Source organism: Pituophis catenifer, unplaced genomic scaffold, assembly GCF_029215685.1.
Source record: "Pituophis catenifer annectens isolate HBS135680 unplaced genomic scaffold, rPitCat1.0.hap2 SCAF_6, whole genome shotgun sequence".
NCBI classification, from domain to species: Eukaryota; Metazoa; Chordata; class Lepidosauria; order Squamata; family Colubridae; genus Pituophis; species Pituophis catenifer.
Window position 1 is genome coordinate 59,054,762 of NW_027256886.1, and position 21,311 is coordinate 59,076,072.

A 21,311-nucleotide genomic window follows, 5' to 3' on the forward strand; every position below is an offset into this window, starting at 1 on the left:
CAAGTGGCTGTCCAGTCTCTTCTTGACTGCTTCCAGTGATGAAGCACCCACAACTTGTCAAGGCAAGCTGTTCCATTGGTTGATTGTTCTCACTGTCAGAAAATTTCCCCTTATTCCTAGGTTGAATCTCTCCATGATCAGTTTCCATCCATTGTTCCTTGTCTGGCCTTTGGGTGCTTTGGAAAATAGATTGTCCCCCTCCTGTCTGTGACAGCCCGTCAAATATTGAAACACTGCTACCATGTCACCTCTGGTCCTTCTCTTCATTAGACTAGCCTTGGTTCCTGCAACCGTTCTTCATATGTTTTAGTTTTCAGGCCCCTCACTTTGGTAATTTGATAGTGGGATATATGCATATACAAAGCTGCCAATCTTTATTGACCTTATAGTCAGAAAAGGCTTTTCCCTGATAGGGTCCTGGGAAAAATACACTACTTTGTCATTTTTTTCTTATGTCCAATTGGGCAATTATTGACAGAATCATTAGTGGGATGCAGATTAATTGCTCGCAATTTTGGGGTATGAACTGTGAGTCACTCAGGTGAATCTGAGGAGAAAAAAAACAAAAGCAATGTACAAGCAAAAGTTTTAAAAATTATAAAAAACAAAATCAATTATAAGAGGCAACTTAAAAAATGTTTAAAGCCCTCCCCCCAAAAAAGGTTTCAAGTTATACATATTTGTTTTAAACTCAAAATATTGATATGATAATTTCAAGCTTAAAATATTACAGATTTTGATGTTTTGAACATAGCTGCTTTGTACAAAAAGCAGAGCCATTAAGCATTCAGTAATACAGAACACTACAGAAAGAGATATCTGCATAAAGATAATCTAGAATCTCAGTCAAATATGTCTGTTTATAGTGACTCATTTATGAGACTAATATTTTATGTTGGAGTCTACAAATCACGTTCAAGCTTTGTACTGTCAGTTTTTGTTATGGATGTGTGATCAGATATAAGAGTTATTTATTTATATTGTACCAATTTATACACCTTTCAGATTTTTCTTATATGGCCACCATGGTAGTCATGAACTCTCTAGCTGTTTCCAAGATTCACCCTAGAGATGGCAAATTGAAGTCCACAACCAATCCTGAGCTGGCCTCCAGCAGCAGCATAGCTTCAAAAAGCACTTCTATAATTTTTAAAAACTCCTACAATCATAGAGAATACATATCTGTTTCATGAATGAAGGCAAATATACGTGCCCCAGGAGTAAATCTCTGGTCCGGATAACCAACCCAAATTCGATCTCACATATCTATTTACCTGATACTTAATAGAACTTATTTTTGTATAAACATATATAAGAGTCACTGTTAGTATATTAAGCTGAATTCATCTATACAGAAAGTTAAGCTTGATATACTGTCAGTATATCTCCATTCTGAAATGTGCCCAACTGGATTGTGTGTATGACACCAGCCAAGACCTCAGGGCAGGAGGGGCAGAGCAGCAGTCATTTGGGAATCGGTTGATCGTCAGTAATGCTGCTCCACAAATTGTTGGTGTGAAATCCTGTTTTTGAAGCTATGCTGCTGCTGGAGGCCAGCTCAGGATTGGTTGTGGACTTCAATTTGCCATCTCTAGGGTGAATCTTGGAAACAGCTAGAGAGTTCATGACTACCATGGTGGCCATGAGCCTATTTCACATTATCCACTGAGTGTACCCTGGACAGTGCAACCACACCATTACCCAGGATGGATATGTACAACTTCATTATCCTTTGCTTTCGTTAAGCTTTGTTTTACGAAGTTACTTAGGTAGTGAAAAGGGTGGTGTATAAATTCAATAAATAAATGTTTGAGGGACTTTGATTTGATTAAACTGCTTTCAACCATGTCAGCACAAGAATGACTATAAAGAGTGTGTGTGTGTGTGCTTGTGTGTGTGTGTGTGTGTGTGTGTGTGTCTCAAATTTTTGCTCATTTGGAGTTTTTCTTTCTGGCATTTTTAAAAATGAAATAATGACCTTTTTTCTTCTTTTCCCTTTTAGCATTCTATAATTATGATGCCCGGGGTCCAGATGAGCTGTCACTACAAATAGGAGACACCATGCACATACTAGAAACACATGAAGGCAAGTGGAATAAATGTTTCTTCCTAATCATTATTCTCGTAATCATTATTATTAACATTTTGACTTAGTGTGTCTTGCTTATTTTGGAAAACCGGTTCTATTTTGAGACCTAATGAAATATTGAAACATTTAAATGGGCACTAAAATTAACAGTCACTACACATTAAACAAGCATGTTATAATCGATGAATAACCTTTGTGAGATGCAAATGTCTTTTTTTTTCTTTTTCTGAAAAAAAACCGCAAGGTTAAGGTTTGTGTACCTTAATTTGTATGGATCTCTGGTGGTATCTGTTAAGAAAGGTGATAGATGTTCTTGGTACCCTTGCAGATAATAAATAAAATCCATCTTAAATGCTGAAAATATAAAAGATACTTATCTTCTAAATTACTTATACTCCTTTGTAAAAAAAACCAGCAATGCTTTTATATGGTGATCAGCTATTTCAGAAATAACCTTTTATATGCGTTTTCTTCATCATAAATTAAAGCAGCAGGAATGTTTACTATTGTAGATGTTTAATTAATGAAATGTATACAGAGGCCTCTCCATTTTGTTTTCTTAGCAGCTCTGTGAAATCAGTTAAGGTGAAAGTAATTTGCCAAGTTAAAATCTCCATTCTTGAATAGGGATTTGTACCCAGGAATTTTCAGTACAGTAAGATAGGAGACAGTCTCTTCATTCTTTCTCTTGCATCTAACTGTGCTTGCCTACCTTTGAATGCATTATGTTTTCAGTCTCCTTGTATCTGCAAATACAATGCTGCACTCCTTTTACAATGTTATCAATTCTCCCCTACTACCCTACTACCCCTTCCCAGTGAGCTCTTGCTAGAATTATTTTCTTTCTCATCAATATATACATTTGCTTGCTTTTCCTTTATTCCTTTTTCTCTAACTTTTAGACATAAATGGAAGATGTTTCCATTGATACAGTACTGGGGTGGGTTTCAAAACCTGTTGCTACCGGTTCGCTTGTTGGCATGTGCAGAAGTGTCCAGGTGGGTGGGCGGAGCCTCCCGCCACCGTTACCAGTTCGCCTGATCCGGGGCGAACCGGTAGCAACCCACCACTGATACAGTACTGTGTAAGCTAGAAAAGACTGCTTGTTTATAATATGCATAGTAATATGTCTTTTCAGTGGCAAATGATATGTATTCCTACTTTCATTTTCTATATGTTTTTTTTTCTAAATGTCAAGCTTCATTGCTGGATAATGATGATAGTTGTATGCTAACTGAGTGGCAGCATAAATTTGATTCTGAATGATGTTTTACACTCATGGATTCTATGTCATTCTAATGGTTTTATAGCAATAGCATTTAGACTTATATACACCTTCACAGTTCTTTTACAGTCCTCTCTAAGTGGTTTTCAGAGTCAGCATATTGCCCCCAACAATCTGGGTCCTCATTTTACTGACCTTGGAAGGATGGAAGGATGTGTCAACTTTTATGTGTATAAGTGGACCTATGCAACTCTGTTTTAATTTAATTATTTCTTTATACTATTTCTAAAGTACAATAAGAGAAAATATTTTGTGTTTTAGCTCAATTCATGACTTTGTGGACATGACATGTCATTTTTTTTTGAAATAGTGTGGCAGTGTTTTGCCATTGTCTTATATTTTTTCAACTTATCACTCTAGCTTATAGGCCCAGTATTTCTTGATGTATCCTATTCTACGTGTATCCTGATCTAACCTGATCTGTTTAGCTTTTTGAAATTAGCCAGATAAACTTTGTGTGAATGAACTACCGTATTTTTCGGAGTATGCACCTTTTTCCCCCTAAAAGGGGTGAAAATTTAGGTGTCTTATCCACCAAATGTAGCCCCGCCCACCCACTGGCCCCCACCCTTTGGCCTCTGCCTCCCAGCAGTTTACCTCTTTGCAGCAAGCAGCAAGAAGAAACAGCTTGTTTCAGCTTCAGTACTGCCTAATTAGCACAAGTTGATTGGATCGGCCTCCCGACTCTCAGCAGTTTTGCTCTCAGCTGTTTTGTGTGGGCCTCTGCTGCGTGCTGCAAGGAGGTAAATTGCTGGGAGCAGATTTTTTTTTTTCTTGTGCTAATCAAGCTATGCTGAAAACGAAAATGAAAGTAAAGCAGGCGGTTTGCTGTTTGCTGCAACAAGGCAAAATTTCTGGGAGGCAGAGACAGATTTCTTTTTCTTGTTTTCTTCACCAAAAAAAGTAGGTGCATCTTATAGTCCGGAGTGTCTTATACTCCAAAAAATACAATACTTGGGTTTAGAGGTCATATTCAGAATTCCCTTCCTTTTTATGTTAAGGAAGACAGGTAGATTGTACATTAAATCTAAAAAAAGCTGAATGCAGAATTAAGCACAAATCAGGCTGTTAAAGTAGAGAAAAGTTTTTAGTTTTAGAGATGTTGTCAAATATCAACTGTTTTAAGATAGCACTGTGCAATATTAATGTCTGAACTTCTCTAAAGCAAAGAAGTTGTTTGCTATTATGAACCGTGGTGGGCAGTGGTTAGAATGCAGTATTGTAGACTCACTCTGCCCGCAGCCAGGAATTTCCTCCTGACCAACTCAGGGTTGACTCAGCCTTCCAACCTTCTGAGGTTGGTAAAATGAGGACCCAGATTGTAATATGTTGACTGTAAAACCGCTTAGAGAGGGCTGTAAAGTACTTCGAAGCGGTATGTAAGTCTAAGTGCTATTTCTATTCTTAAGGTCTGCTTGAGGATTTAATTTTCTGAGTATTGTCTGTACAACATTAAAGTAGTATATTCTATTTTCTGAAAAAGTATTACTCTTTTGGACTTTGGCTTTCAGATGGCTATATGTATTTTGCATTATTTGCAGAATTATTCACTTCTCAATTTAGGTGGAGCTTTAAAATTAAATTTGCCAATCTGATAAAACACTTGCAATTCATTTCTTTGTAATACATAATGCCTACATGTTTTAGCATAAACATATCAAAGTGTAAAACATCTCCACAAAATAAATGACAAATGCATTAATCAAGAAGAAGAAATGACTATTTTCTAAATAAACTTTTGCTATTCATTAAACAAATTTAAATGGCCATCCAACTGACACACAATTACTTTGGGTGGCTTATAGCAGTAAAAAACCACAATTGAAAACGTACACATTTAAAATGTAATGATATTTATTACTTCATGAGGATTTTGAATTCAAGTAATAAATGTTACTAAGTTTAAAAGTTTGTTTAGGAAACAGCCACTTATGCATCTTTTTTTTCAGATCAAGTACTAGAAATTTTCATTTAATCTAGATAAATAATGCAGCTTTTGTTGAAGCTGTATATTATCTAAGTGTCTGATGCTTGAATATTATTTATCAGGGAGGTTGATAGTTGATAAAATATGATAATTTGATAGTAATGGATCTATTGATAGGTAATTTTTTGAGAATCTTAATCTTATTTAATAATTCTAGCTAACATTAATGTTTTTAATTATGTAATATTTTTTCTTTTTATTGATTAGTTAATAAAATATTTGTAAATCAACTTTAATATATGGCATTTAATCAAGATGATAAAATTCACAATAATATTTTCCTATCTAGAAAGGACAATGCATGCATGCAGGGTTTTTTTTTTATGTTAGCTGTAGTATCAACTGATAATTAAGGAATGTCTTTTTTAATAGTTTTGGTATGGTTTTGCTTCCTGCATAACTAAATACTAACTGATAGCTAAATATTTAGAAATGTTTAAATATGTTTAAAGCAGGAAAATTACAGCCATTAATTTTGGTTAGTTATGCTTTTGAAGATCTCGGCACTTGAGAAAATGCTCACGCTAAAGGTTTGTCCCAGTTGAATACATTAAGAATTATTTTAAATGATATTTAGTGAAATTATGAATTACATGGTTCTGTGAAGCTTATACATATTTTAATGTTGAAGGGATGAATTATTTTAGTAATTTAGCTTGATAAGTTTTAACTGGTTGTATGTCAGTCATTTATATATGGATTTAAACACTTGAAAAAATCATAATCTCAGTATGGAAGTTACATCACAGACTATGGTTTAAATAATGTCGTCCTTCTTAAAAAATCATCTGTATGCAAAATTGAAATTGATATTGGTTTGTAACATGTAGCAAAGTGGTTATTTGCCATAATAAATTCTTTATCCTTTAATAAAGGTAAGTAATTTAGTTACTTGCTTCAGTCAGTGGTTGGATATAGTTGATTCATATATAGAGTTCCCATTTATAATGCACAACTGAATTTCTGGAACTGATTAATTTATATAGCTACATATAATAGAGATTATGACTCAGGGGTTTTTTTTGTGTGTGTGATTCTGATTTGAGCTTAATTCTGTATTCAGCTCCCCCCCCCCCCAACCTGTAGGTTGTAACTGTGAAATAAGAGGAAGGCAGTCTAGGGCTGTGAGAAAATATATTCTTCCTCAGCTAATTAATTCTGATAACCATAATGTTAGCATTTAGTAAGACTGATAGCAGTAGGTTTCAAGTTGTCCGGATGGTGCCTGTTCTAATCAGCCTTATGTGATTATTGGCTTGGTGTCTCCTGAGACTGATATTCCACCGATTTAGCTTGAGTAGCTTCTTCAGATTCAGAATCTGAGTCCTGAGCCTGAGTCATGGCAGAGAAAACTAGACAATATATTAAACGTAGAATTCCTATCAAGAATTCTATCAAGAATTTTACCAGTTAAAAAGGAATAAAGGAAAGAGAAGAGAATGAAAGGATAGAAATATTGGAAAGAAAAAAAAATAAAAGGATAAAATCAGAGATAGAGGAGAATATGGAAATGAAACAGCAAGCAAATTTCAAAAACTATAGCAATGATTACAGAATGGGCCCCAAGTACAGTAAACCCTTATTTGTTTGAACTCCCTGAGCCTTAGCCTGGCATATATAACAGTGTGCAGTGCAAGGTTTCCTGCCAAATCTGTGCTGAATGGATATATTTTGTGTGAAAGATCTCCCAATTTGTCTGACATAGCACCATGATTCTGAATGTTTATTGTTTGTGAGATTTTATTTTAATTAAAAACTCATCCTAAACCAGAATGGGCTTGTTAGCAATAAAAACACATGATGCTGATTACTTGCAGATGTGTTGCAGATTGGGACATAGTAAATGAGACATTACCATTTTATTTCTAGAGTACGGCATGTTGTTTCCTCAAATGTGAAAAAAGTTTTAATATACTGAAATTATACTACAATATATAGTCACTGAAGGCAATCTGAAAAATATCTCAGGTACCACTGTAGAATTAAAATTGGGAGAGGGAAAGGCCTTATTCATGCAGAAAGATATGAGGAAAGTAGAAGTAGAATCTAGATTGGGTAACACATTTATTTTTGAATAAAATATTTCAGTATACAACTTGTGTAGATTTTAAATAACTTGCTATAAACCACGGGTCCACAGCCCCTGATCTGTGTCCCAGTGCCAGTCCATGGCCTGTTGGGAACAGGGCCGTGTAACTGGCATGTGACCGTGTAAAGCTGAATTTGCACAAGCAGCACATGCACACGTACAAAAGCACCCCCAGTCTGCCCCCACTGCCAGTCTGCAGAGCCGGAGGTTGGGGACCACTGATATAAACAAACAGGAGAATGGAGTAGTTCCAATTATTTTGCTTTGCTTTAATGGAAATGGAACTGTCTACCTAATGAGAAATAAGTAGACCTTTTCTATAGATGTTGATGTTCAAGGTGTGGAAGTTTGCTGAAGCAGTGTAAAAACAAACCATATAATAATCTGAATGATCACAGTGATCCAGTTCTTTTTTCTGATTGAGAATGCATTTATGTAAAAAAAAAAAAAAAAAAAGTAGTACAATCATTCTAATCTGGATTTCTTCCTATTGGAATTAAAAGGATGTATAGCCTTCACTATATGAAGGAATCTAGATTGGGGAAAATTGCTGTGGAACTTGCAGTCCAAGATATAGTGAGAATGTTATTTCTTCAAGGGATATAAGGCTTAATGCAAGGGTGTCTAATCTTTTGGCTTGCCTGGGCCACATGGAGTGAAGAGGAATTGTGCTGAGCTGCATATAAAATATATAATATAGTTAGTTTATACAAATCATATAATAACGTTAAAAAAATTATGATCTTGTGAGGCTGATTACTAGCTGCCCAGGGCTGTATATGGCCTGTGGGCTGTGGGTTGGATTTGCTTGGCTTAATGTTTCTTACCTGAATTTATGAGGAACCTTGAAATTATATGGTGTTTTAAGTTTTAGGGACATGTCACAAAATATATTAATATATACTGCCATCTTTAGTTTTCTACTAGGTTGTAGGCAAATGCTGGACAATGGGGATTATTGTCCTTGGAGAGGTGAAGTTTAATTTTTCTATGTTTATATTGAATAAAATTATGTTGAATAATTTAACTTATAATAAAGGAATTTTCTCAGATACTTGTCAATCTATATTTTTTCAGTAAGGAACCAGAAACCAGGAAATTAATAACTATTAATAAAATGCTCTTATATTACAAAGATACGACACAATTATGAATGATAATATATATGGGCATTTTTATTTTCCAATTAGTTATAAAACTTATTAAAACATTTTATTTTTTAGGTTGGTACAGAGGTTATACTTTGAGGAAAAAATCAAAAAAAGTAAGTATTTTGTTTCTGTATTAATGACATCACTTTTTTAAAAAAGCATAGGCATTTATAGTAACCTCCAAAGTGTTTTATTATAGTCTGAAACTTTTTAGATTAAAGCAGAAATGTTGATGAAATAAAACTTTTAATCGGCTAATGCTATTTTAACATTACTTTTACTTTCCGGGAGTGGAAGGGGTCAATGTGCTCCACTGCCCTTGGCCGTCGGGGCTCCTCTACGCCTTTCCCTCCCTTCCTCTCATCCCGAGGTTAGTAAGAAAGATTTTGGTGGAAAAAGTGGAAAAAGTGGAAGTGCTTCTTCTGGCTCCGCACTGGCCACGACGACCATGGTTTGCTGATTTAGTTGCCCTCTCAGTGGCCAGCCCTTAGAGGATACCGCTGGACAGAGTCTCCCTCAGCCAGGGGGCATTGGTCCACCCGGAACCACAGTGGCTCCAGTTGACTGCCTGGCATTTGAGTGGAGCTCTCTGAGCCAAGACAATTAGTCCTCCAAGGTGATTGCCACCATACAAGCCTCTAGGAGGCCTTCCACGAACAGAATATATGATGTCATCTGGAAGGCCTTTTGCTCCTGGTTCTCCAGGTCACGCTTGGACCCAACTTCAATGTCCATGCCCCAGATACTAGAATTTCTTCAGGTGGGGCTGGACAAAGGGCTATCGCCCAACACGATCCATTGCCAGGTGTCTGCCCTATCGTCGGTCCTTTCCTGCGGGGGGCTGGACTCCCTTGCTCAACACCCTACCATCTGCAGGTTCATCAGCGGTGTAATGAACCTACGGCCTCCAATGATTCACCGATACCCTACTTGGGACCTCACTAAGGACTGCAGGTGCTGACAGAGGTCCCATTTGAACCACTGAAAGAGGCCACATTGCGTTTCCTGACTTGCAAGGTGGTCTTCATGGTAGCCATAATATCGGCCAGGCGGATATCGGAGTTGGTGGCAGTATCCATCCGGAGAGATCTCTGTGTGTTTCACCCTAACAGAGTGATCTTGTGTTTGGACCCTTCCTTCATACCGAAGGTGAACTCATGATTCCACATGGCTCAGGAGCTTATCTTGCCCAATTTCTGCCCCAATCCAGTGCATCCCTTGGAAAGAAAGTGGCACACACTAGATGTGAGGAGGGCACTCTGAATCTATATCAAAAGGACTTCCTCATTCAGGAAGATGGAGTCGGTCTTTGTGTCATTCCAGCAAGCCTCCCTAGGAGCCAAGGTCACTCCATCGACCCTGGGCTGCTGGATTTGGGCATGTATCGCCCAATCTTACTAGATAACAGGCCCTTCCATTGCCCAAGAGTATCACGGCACACTCCACAAGGAGCGCAGCCACAAGTATGGCCTGGGCAACACAAGCCTCCTTAGAAGAGGTTTGCTGTGTGGCTACATGGTCCTCCCTGTCCCCTTTCATCAAGCACTATAAACTAGATAGCTATGCCTCGGCTGACGCGGCCTTTGGTAGGCGGGTCCTACAGAAGGTACATGCGGATGAGGGGACCTCAGACGAAGCTGCGGCCCACCCGTAAGGACAAGACCGCTTTGGTATGTCCCATTCCTGGATGCTATCGCCACTGCAAGGAAGAAGGGGCATTGGTCTTACCTGATACGCTCCTTCTCGTTGAATGGAGATAGCATCCAGCCCCTGATGCCGGGCTGGCCTCGGTCCCTCGGGGGAAGAACTTCTGACCGTAGCACGTCGGATCTGTCTCTATGACTTTTCCAAAAGCTGGGGACCGTTGGGGTAGGCGTGTCCTCACAGCTTTGACAGACTCAATCCTATTGGCTAGCAGATGAGGACAACCCATTCCTGGATGCTATCTCCACTCAACGAGAAGGAGCCCGTTTTACATCTCTCTTCGAAACAAATAAGATTGATTACTAGCCTTTATTTGTACCTACGTTTTGCTTTAAAAATAATTTGAAGTTCCGGGTTTCAATGTAAATGAACATGTTTAATTGAAATTGCTTCCTTCTTAAATTAGATAATTATTAAAATATATTAGAAGATAATTTACAGTTTATAAGGATAAGGAGGGAGAGTTTATAGAATGAAGGCTTGTCAATGTGATATAAGTTTTTATTTAGTGCTACAATGCATCAGTTCAACAGTAGGTAACCTAAAGTGGAAATAAAAATTCCAAACTCTTTTCCCACATACATAGCAGAAGGAAAGTTGATGGGGTAGAATACAAGGTTTGTTTGGGCTCACTGTTTAAGACTACTGCACATTTTTTGGAGCTAAACTATTACTAGCTTCTGAAATTGGCTATTATCAATGAAACATTCTTTACAATTATGACCAAAGGGTCAGGTAAGGTTGTTGGTTTTTTTAAAAATAAAATCTTATTGAACACTTTTCATAGATCATCCAAAAATTAGAAAGATAGTATAATGGATCAACATAGACCAACACTTAGAATGGAATGGTTTTATTTGAGATTCTCCTGATATTTCAGATTATATTTCTTATTATTTGGGCCAATTGTTCTGGTGGTATTTATATTCTAAAATGGATCACTAGAGAAAGATTATAATTAAAAACTCTACTAGGCATATTGTAAATAAATAATAATAAATTTATTTTTCTTATTTAAAAGGGCATCTTTCCTTCTTCCTATATACAACTTAAAGAAGCAATAGTTGAAGGAAAAGGGTAAGTTTTGGGACTTAAAAATAATAGATGAATATATCAATTGTATGATTTTTAATACATTTTGAATGTAAATATTAATGTGCAGAAAAAAATGAAGTCTGAAATTTATTTTCTAATTATGAATATTGTGGTAACCCAAATGACAAGAGGAATAATGAGAGCCATCAAAAGCTTGATTTGCATTTTTCCCCTATGTTTTGTTATAAAATATTAAGATACTTTAGTTAAGTAAACCATCAGTGTGAAAGTTTAATTTTCCTAGTTGATATTCCCTGAAAATCTATGTACAATACATGCCAATGTTTATGAGATTGGTCTTTAGTTTATCTATTTACATGGGGCAGTATTGAGATATAATTATTTGATAGTAATGGATCTACTGATTGGTAATTTTTGGAGAATCTTAATCTTATTTAATAATTCTAGCTATAAGCCTGGAGTTTCCAGAGGGAAGAATTCAGGACATAACAGATCAAGGTTCAAATAAATAGAGTGGCTGTTCCCAGTGAAGGATCGCTTGCTAGTGATTACCTTAAAATTGAATCCCAGCAGGTGCAAACAGTCACCAGTGGGAACACCCTTGCCTCACAGACCAGAGCTGCACAGACCTCCCTTGTCCTGTCCTTCACTTAGCACTACCTGCTGTAGAATTGAGAGAAGGCCTTGGATCAAACCCTTCATCTTCTACTAATTCCAGTTGCTCCACAGGCTCTGTGATTAAATCAGCTCCAAGAGCTCTCTGAGGCAGGCTGCTGTTCCACAGGATACACAATTTCAGAGTCTGGTCATGTCAAAGTCAGACATCAAACATCTACCCTCAAATAGCAATGATCACTTATAAAACCGTGTCTTTCCCACATGTTATTTTTCTGTAACGAAGCACTATCTTTCATGTTCAGATGGTATTTCATAACAAAATTCATTTATAGTTAAATGACATTTGATAAAGAACTATAGTGGCCAACTAACAATGTGTGTATATATTAAAAAAGTTAGGAAGATGGTTTGATAAAAGAGCTAGTCTGATTTATTTTTATAGTCTTTATATATCCAAATTATGAAAATGCAAATCATTTGATTACTGTATAATAGTGCCTTTCTTGATTGATTGCAAAACTTTTCAATTAATGTTATATTTCTCATATATGTGTAATATAGTAATTATATAGAGCTCTAGTGGTGCATTATTTGAGTGAAAATTTGCAGAGGTAAAATGATAGAATTTTGCAAAATAAGTTCCTTTATCTTTAAAACTACAAAGCATTTTGTTCAGCATTTGGGACTGAGCCAAGTCCTTTACGCTAAAGATGTTTAGAAGGAATATGCACAATTGAAATGCCTGGAGTGGAGTAGGTATTGAGTTCAAAATGTTGGTATTCAAAGAATTTTCTTCTTACCTTGAAATAAAACCCACTGCTTTAATTTTGGGACTAAACTATTTTTAACTCAACTTTCACATTCTGTTTTGTTCTTTGTTTCTTAAGTTGTGATTGACTTTTTTCTCCATTTTTAATATATACACACATTGTTAGTTGGCCACTATAGTTCTTTATTTAGTTCCTACCTGCTACTGTTGGATAAGACTAATTGAAAGGAGAAGGGAACGACAGCAATAGCAGCAATTATTTAAGCATTTGCTCAGAAGGAGATACGTTGATTTTGGGTTCCATTTGTTGATAAGTCTGGGCCAGTTAATCAGTGTCTTGCTTGCAATTAGAGACAATACTGGACAAATGATCCTAAGCATGAAAACTGATAAAAAGTGGCTTCACCTGTCTGATTGTCTTGTGGTTTTACAGATTGTAAGGTGTTAAATAGACAGACTATGTTACTTTAATTTGTTAAATGTTGCCAAATTAAAAAGTGTAGATTGTACTTATGCATTAGGAAGAGAATGTTTGTGTTGTTGTTGTTGTTGTTCGTAGGCTGTGAAGAAGTGAATCCACAAGATATCCTTCTTTATTGGAATTCAGTGGTGGTTTGTATAAGAAGAGTAGAAAGAACGCACTTGGAATTATATTTTCATTATTTTTGTCAGTATTTTTTAAGTTTTAGCCACAACATGAGATAGTTTTTCTGTAGGTTAAGTCATACAGAATCCTCAGAGTAGAATACCACCAAGCTAATTGAGTGGTTTTGCAGAAAAATGAGGGACCAAAAAGTTTGTTTCAGTTCTCATTTAGTTCTCCCTATGGGACAACAATTTCGAGATTTTTATTCCATATAGAATTCAAAAAAATATAGAAAACTTTATTCTTTGGGGATTTAGCTTACTGGAATGCTAATGTTTTAAGACAAAAAGTCCTATTTCATACAGTTTTAATATTTATATTATAATAAATAATACCAAATAATATCTCTTACTTATTAATATTTTAAATATTACAATCATATTTTTGCAAGCCATGTTTATGAATTGTTAAGTAAAAATAATCTAGAATACTATAAATGATAATATTTTAAATACATTTAATATATTGATAATTAATACATTGTCTTATGTTTTCTGTCCCCCACCCCCCCTCCACTTCTTGGTATTCCCATATTCTTAGACAACATGAAACTGTTATACCAAGTGAACTACCACTTATTCAGGAGGTTACCTCTACGCTACGGGAATGGTCCACAATATGGCGACAGCTTTATATTGTAAGTATTGTAGGTTTATTTAGAATGCTCTTTGTAAGATAACCAAGGAGCATAATCTATAAACCAGCCAAGCTAAAGAAACCAATTAAGTACATGCCAGTGATTTGAAATAATTGCTGAAGAAAAGGAATATGCTTTGCATATTAACTTTCCCAAGTAGAAACTCTTTTATTCCCTATTAAAAAGACAATCCGTACTGCAGGCCTGTAAATCACAACTACTCAAAACTGACTACTGTCCTACAGTTTTAATAGGTAAAAAGATCTGTGGATTGTCTCTAGATAAATTTAATTTGCTTTGAAGAATGGAACTAGTAGACAGAGTAGAAGAAGCCACCATCTTCTGGGTCATCCTGGTTCATTATTGAACTACTCTTACCATTAACATTTTTTTCATTATGTCCAATTGAAATCTACTTCCATGGAATTCAAATTCTTTGTTTCATCTTCTGGAACAACACTGAACAATTTAGCCTTGTCTTTTACGTGACATATTTACAAATACTTGAATATAGCTATTATGAGTCCCCATAGCCTTTTTTTCCCATGCTAAGCATATTCAAAGCTTTTAATCATTCCTTTTTTTTCCCCTGCCGAACTTTATTATTTTGATTCGTCTCTTCTGGACATGCCTATACATATATATATAACAGGACACAATATTTTTAGGGCATTCTGATCAATACAGAATATAGAGAAATAGAGAGGGGATTATAATAGATTAAAAAGACCTGAAGTTAATTTGTGAATTTAATTCTGTAACTTGTGTTAATGTCAAAAATACCCGGAGGATAAAGCCATCCAGATATAGCCAAGGCAGTCTTTATTTCTGGATTTCCATATATATCACACCTTGTATGTGTAATTTTATTGCTGGATCTTGCATCAAAATATTTTTTTACCAAACATTCTTTTCCCTTTCCAGTTAAGGTGAAGAGAATGAATCAGTTAACTTGCTTTCTTCTTTTCTTACTGTTGCTTAGTTTTATGCTGTGATGTGTATCATCTATATATGACTTGGAAGGCATTCCACTATTAATAATTAATTATATAACCTAAATTTGCTTAGACTGACAGTCAACGAATATTAGGTCTTACATCAGACAGCCCAGCTAATTGTAACAGAATTCCAACTGTCAGTGAGCGCTTGTCTGTCTGATTCTATTGTGAGGGATGGATGTCCGCGGTAAGAACTGGTCCCTTTGGACCAAATAATAAACCACTGTCAGATAACTATATTTTATATGCTATTTAAATCCATACTGCTGATTTTCATTTTAATGCAGTTAATTCTTCACCTTCAAATTAGTTGGTCCAGCTGAGGATCTTTTGATCATGACTAAGATAATAATTTTGTTCTTTCTAGTTTTATGAAGATTATTGCAAACCTGTGTGTCAAATATCTTGCTAAGATGTTATCCCTTGCAGAAGAAAAACAAGTTAAAAGCTTATAAATATAAATGAGGAATGTAGAATAAAAAAGTCACAGCTTTTTAAGTAGCCCACTTAAAATTCCTTCTCGTGATAGAATGCAGTACTTGAACCTAAATCTATCTTCTTCTGAAGATTTAATTCAAAATGTTCATTTATAGTTTTCTAGCAAATGAATAGTTTTAATTTTTACTAGACTACTGATTCTTGAATCACAGATGAGTTACTTGTGGTTGATTTCACGTGTAATACTTCCCCATCTGAGGAAATACCAATGGTTTGGGATAAGAAGTGATGACTTGCTTCCATACTTACCTTTTACTTCTGTTTTATATTGTTTATAAGTGTATATTTCTACATAAAGAAAGACGTACAATCAATGAGAGAACTAACATGTTATTCTTATTACACAGCAAGACAACAGAGAAATGTTTCGTAATGTAAGACATATGATATATGATCTTATTGAATGGCGATCACAGATACTGTCTGGAACACTTCCCCAAGATGAGCTCAAAGAGCTAAAGAAGAAAGTCACAGCAAAGATTGATTATGGAAACAGGTTGGTGATGACTAGCTTGAAACATGCATATATTTCCTTGTTTTTATTTTTGTTTTTTGTTTTGATGATCTTCCAGGCTTCTGTTTATGTACCATATATTATATGTCCATTAAAAACATTTATACGGCAATATAAATATTATTTACAGATTCAAAGTATCCTCTTTTTTGATTGATTAGAGAAAGTGTTTTAAGATATAATTTTCCAAATGTATTTTTGTTCAGAACTCAGCAAAAATAATGTGTAAATAATTTTTATTTGTTACTTGTGTATCCAAAATTGTGGTCAGTTCAAAACTACAACTATGCAATGATTTTTGATTTAAGTAATATGTGCTAAGATAATATGCATGTAACCAATTAATTAGTTAAGATCTCCAGCTTCAGTAATAAACTATAATTGGCATTTAGATAAGATAACTCTAAATAGATTTCATAAGTGCTTGAAAAGTAATAAAATCTATTAACTTTAACTGACCAATTTGCAAAAAAGATTTTAACCACTTTCAGGATGACCCATGTCAAGTTAAAAAATCATAATACAAATTCTACAATAAACTTAATCACCTGCTTGGCAGTCATTTCTTCGAACATCTATAAATAACTGGCACATCTGGCTATACTAAACAGTATGTCACAATCAGAAGATAAACTTTCTCAACATGTAAGTGTATATGTATGTACAGAATGTATGCAGACTGTATACAGACTGTACACACACACACACACACACCCACACCCACACACACACACACACACACACACCACACACACACAAATCAATGACCAGTATAATATATGCCAGTGATGGATATCCTTTTTGCCATTGCGAGCAGGGGGGGTTTGCGGGTACACATCCCCACACCCATAATTCTATTCGCCCCACCCCCACGCATGAGTGCGCGATCCTCCCACGCTCCTGGCACGCGATGGCCAGGTAGGTCCGTTTTTCTCTCTCCCTAGGCTCCAGAGCCTTTCTAGGAGTTGGGGAGGGCGAAAACGGCCTTCTGCACCCCACCCTGGAGGCCTTCTGGTAGGACCAGAAGTTGGCAAACGGGCCATTCTTGGCCTCCGGAGGGCCTCTGGGGACGTAGAGAAGGCCGTTTTTGCCCTCCCTAAACTCCTAGAAAGGCTCTGGAGCCTGGGGATAGCAAAAAATGGGCCTTCCGGTCTCACTGGAAGTTGGCAAATGAGCCGTTTCCAGCCTCCAGAGGGCCTCCGGGGGGGTGGAGAAGGACGTTTTTGCTCTCCCCAGACTCTTAGAAAGGCTCTGGAGCCTGGGGAGAGAGAAAAATGGGCCTTCCCCACCCCCCACCCCCGAGTCCTCCGAAGGCAGGAAACAGCCTGTTTCACTACTTCTGGTGGGCCTAGAAGGCCTGAAAATCAGCTGGCGCGCACTGGAACTGAGCTTGCATGCCCACCAATATGGCTACGCGTGCCACCTGTGGCATGCGTGCCATAGGTTCGCCATCATGGATATAAACTATTCTTCTGGCTGCTTAGGAGAAAAGTAAATTGTTTCACATAGCCAAATTTGGAAACTTTGGAAATAGCAGTGATATTCAGAATGTGTTGGCCTGTGGAAGTTTCTAGTGAAATGAGAATGGTCATTGAACATGTTTCCTTCAAAAGCAGCCTCTTTCCTTTCTTTACCCCTAGATTTTCCACAGTTGCACTCAAATAAGTGAGATTTTGAGATACATTTGAGATGACAGTTTGAATTTATCCAAGGCAACATTAAGATTCAGCAGGCCTAGTCAATACCTTGCATGAACTACATTTTTACATGCTTTTAGAGGTCTTTGTGTTTTCTGTGAGGCTTGGAAAAGTTTTTATTGTGAGGGGAAAAAATAATGGAGAAAGACTTACCTTAAGGCAAATAAATGGAAGGAGAATTTAAGTATTTTAAACATTTTGCTTTATAATGATCACATGAAAAGTGGTGGAGAGTATCAGAAGCTGCTTTGTTTGTGTTTGTTTATTTATTTATTTGGCTTTCTGGAGATCATGGGAATTGTTGCTTTTCTGTTTTCCATTCCATAAATGGTTATAAAAAATTCTGCTAACACCATTATGTTGTAGAACATTTACAGTCAAGATTCAATCTTTTCTTTTTCATACAATTTACCAGAAGTTGTCAGCATTATTTGTTGGCTATATTATTTAGCCATCTGGATAAGGAACTAGCTATTCAACTTCCAGGTGCTAAATGTTAAAACATTACATGCATCTTTTTTTCATTATTGTTTTGATGGAATAATTAAATGATTGCTATGTATCCTTTAGAATTGAGACAACTGAGTTTGAATTTCTGTGCATATTACGTAGCATAAAATACTACCATTCTTGTTTAATGCAAATATGCATTAATGCTTTCCCATAATGAATCCAATATGAGAATTTCAGTTTGGCTATTTCTAGAATAAAAAAATTATAATGTCTTTAGTAAATGCTATGTGAAAAATACAGACCAGTCTTTCCCTCTCGTTCTTTTTCAGAAATACTGTGAGGCAATTTTGTAAAATACAGGTAGTCTTCGACTTACAACAGTTCATTTAATGACTGTTCAAAGTTACAATGGCACTGAAAAAAAATGACTTATGACCATTTTTTATACTTATGACCACTGCAGCATCCCCATGGTCAGGTGATTAAAATTCAGACGCTTGACAACTGATTCATATTTATGATGGTTACAGTGTTTTGGGGTCATGTGATCCCCTTTGTACCCTTCTGACAAACAAAATCAATGGGGAACCTGATTCACTTAACAATCATGTCACTAACTTAACTATTGCAGTGATTTGCTTAACAACTGTGACAAAAAAGGTTGTAAAATGGGTCAAATTTCACTTAACAAATGTCTCAGCACAACAGAAATTTTGGGCTCATTTGTGGTCATACATCAAGGAATGCCTGTATTGTTTTTGGTAGTTTATGTATATTCTACCAAAAGCCTGAGTTTCAAAATGTATTGTTTTATTTTGTCTGATAGAAGAGTACTAAAAAGGACTTTTGATCACTCTTTCCCCTATTCCAAATTGAATATTATATTTTATAACTATTTGGATTGCAGGCAGAGGGACTTGATAGCAGAGTTTTTGAGCAGATTTTATGTTAATCATGGTATTGTTTTGGGTGTTTTCTATTCCATACAGAATTCTTGATTTGGATCTAGTGGTAAGGGATGAAGATGGTAACATATTAGATCCAGATCAAACCAGCACAATTAGCCTATTCAGAGCTCATGAAACAACTTCCAAACAAGTAGAAGAAAGATTGCTGGAAGAAAAAGTGAGATACAAAATTATTTCTCTCAACTGATATTATGACAATATAAGTGACTGTAAACTATGAATATGCACGTGTATGTGCGTGCACATGTGTTCACATACATACATACATACATACATACATACATACATACATACTAAAAGAAACTGTTTTGTTTTGAACTCAAGTCAAGCAATTGTGTTCTGGAGGTTTCGGAAAATTGTTGTGAGTCAGCCATTGTTTGGCAGAACTGGAAATTACAGGTAGTTCTCAATTTACCATAGTTTGCTTAACAATTGTTCAATCTTGTGATGGCCTTGGAAAGATGCAAAACATCTCATACACACACTGTCCTGTGATTGCAATCTGGACACTTGGCAGCCTGTTTGCACTTATGTCTAGTTGCCAAGTGCCCCACAATCATGAGATCACCATTTACAATCTTCCTTGTTGGCTTTCCTGGAAAGCCAATGCTTTCTGATTGGGCTACTATTCTCTGTTCTGTTTAGGAGCAATGGGAATTTGCAATAATAAGTTTGCAAAGGAGCCTCTTCTTGCTCACTCTCAAACTCGCTCCTTCTCCCTCTTTTACACACACACAAATACTCTTCTTCCCACTCCTGTGCAGATTCCTAGAGAGGAATCAGATCCATCAATCAGATTCCGAGAGAGGAAGCACATCCTCCGCTTTAAGGAATATGCTTGATGGTTTCAACCCTCAAGAAGCCAAGCCAAAGCCAATCTGCTTGATCATAAGAAGAGCAGAAAAAAGTGGGGTTGGAGGAATAGTAGGTAGAACGGACGGAGGCCATTAGGAGGACAAAGAGAAAAAACAGGAGAGGAAAAGGAAGGAGGAGGGAGTGTGCTTTGTTGTTCTGTTCCTCTCTGGCTACCTCCTGCTCTGATGTGCCTTTCCTACCAAAGATACACATGCTGTTCCTGATGAGGAGAGAAGTTGGCATCATGCAACAGCAGTGGCCGGACTTTTGGAAAGAGCAAGCCCCCCCTCCTGCCCCCAGATTCTTGCTAGGAGACTAGGCTCCTTTCCAAAGTTATTTCAGCAAATTCCTGTCACTCCTAAGTAATTATATACTTGGAAGCAGTGATAACATAAGGTATGCGGGGCTGCTGCAGGCAAGTGTGAGAGGCCTAACCAGGCTATCTCTCTGGTTTGACATTGAAAACCCTGCTTGCAGGTAGCATTTTCAGTGCCAGAGCGGAATCTCCTGTGGTCTCCCTGACTTCCCCATTCCTGGTTCCAATTGTAATTGTAGGTTGAAGATTTCCTTATAATGATTTGTTTTTTTCTGGTTTGAAGAAAACAAAATATTGTTAGGTAAATAGATATCCTTCTCTACTATTTAAGTTTTCCCTCTCTAGTCTGATCAGCTTCCAGTATGTCATATCCCACTGGCCTGTCCACTTCTAATAGCCCAAGCTCCTTCCCCACCCTCTGCTCCTTTTCCTCATTTGCTTTTGTCCTTGACTGTTCTCCTGTTCCCCTTAACCATTTCTGTATAAACAAGGGAGCCTCCAATCTTTGTAATTCTTTCTCTTTCTTTCAAACACTAATGGTTTTAGGTCAATGCTCCTTGCCCTCACATTCTTATTTACTGCCCAGAATACCTCAGTCTGTCTGTATGTTATATCTTATGATGTCTCTCTGTTCTCAGTGTTCCAAGCCCCGCTCCCCTTTTATCCATGTCCTGGCTTCTTTCAGCCACTTATAATCTTGGCATTTTCTCTTCTTGTTCTTATCAACCATTTCTGCCCAAAGCAAAACTGCCACATCTTGTTCCATGCATGGAACCTAAACACCTGAAACAGGCACAATTTGATTAGGTCTTAGATCAGGGTCCCCAATCTCCGGGCCATGGACAGATACTGGGCCATGGCCTATTGGGAACTGGGCTGCACAAGCAGTGGGAAAGAGCAAAGCTTTATCTAGCATGCATGGGATCTAGGTTGTGTGTGAAAGCATCCCCCCATCCCCGGCCCAGGGAAAAATTGTCTTCC

At 36.7% G+C, this 21,311-nt stretch overlaps 1 protein-coding gene across 1 annotated transcript in view; it reads left to right on the forward strand.

The window, feature by feature from the left end:
- DOCK1 (dedicator of cytokinesis 1) overlaps positions 1–21,311 on the forward strand; it is a 437,647-nt gene that overhangs the window by 47,190 nt on the left and 369,146 nt on the right. Inside the window, exons 2-7 of the mRNA XM_070945964.1 lie at positions 2,003–2,086; positions 8,674–8,714; positions 11,327–11,382; positions 13,935–14,031; positions 15,875–16,023; positions 19,181–19,316. Of these exons, the coding sequence (XP_070802065.1) occupies positions 2,003–2,086; positions 8,674–8,714; positions 11,327–11,382; positions 13,935–14,031; positions 15,875–16,023; positions 19,181–19,316 (563 nt within the window). The remainder of the gene's footprint in view (positions 1–2,002; positions 2,087–8,673; positions 8,715–11,326; positions 11,383–13,934; positions 14,032–15,874; positions 16,024–19,180; positions 19,317–21,311) is intronic.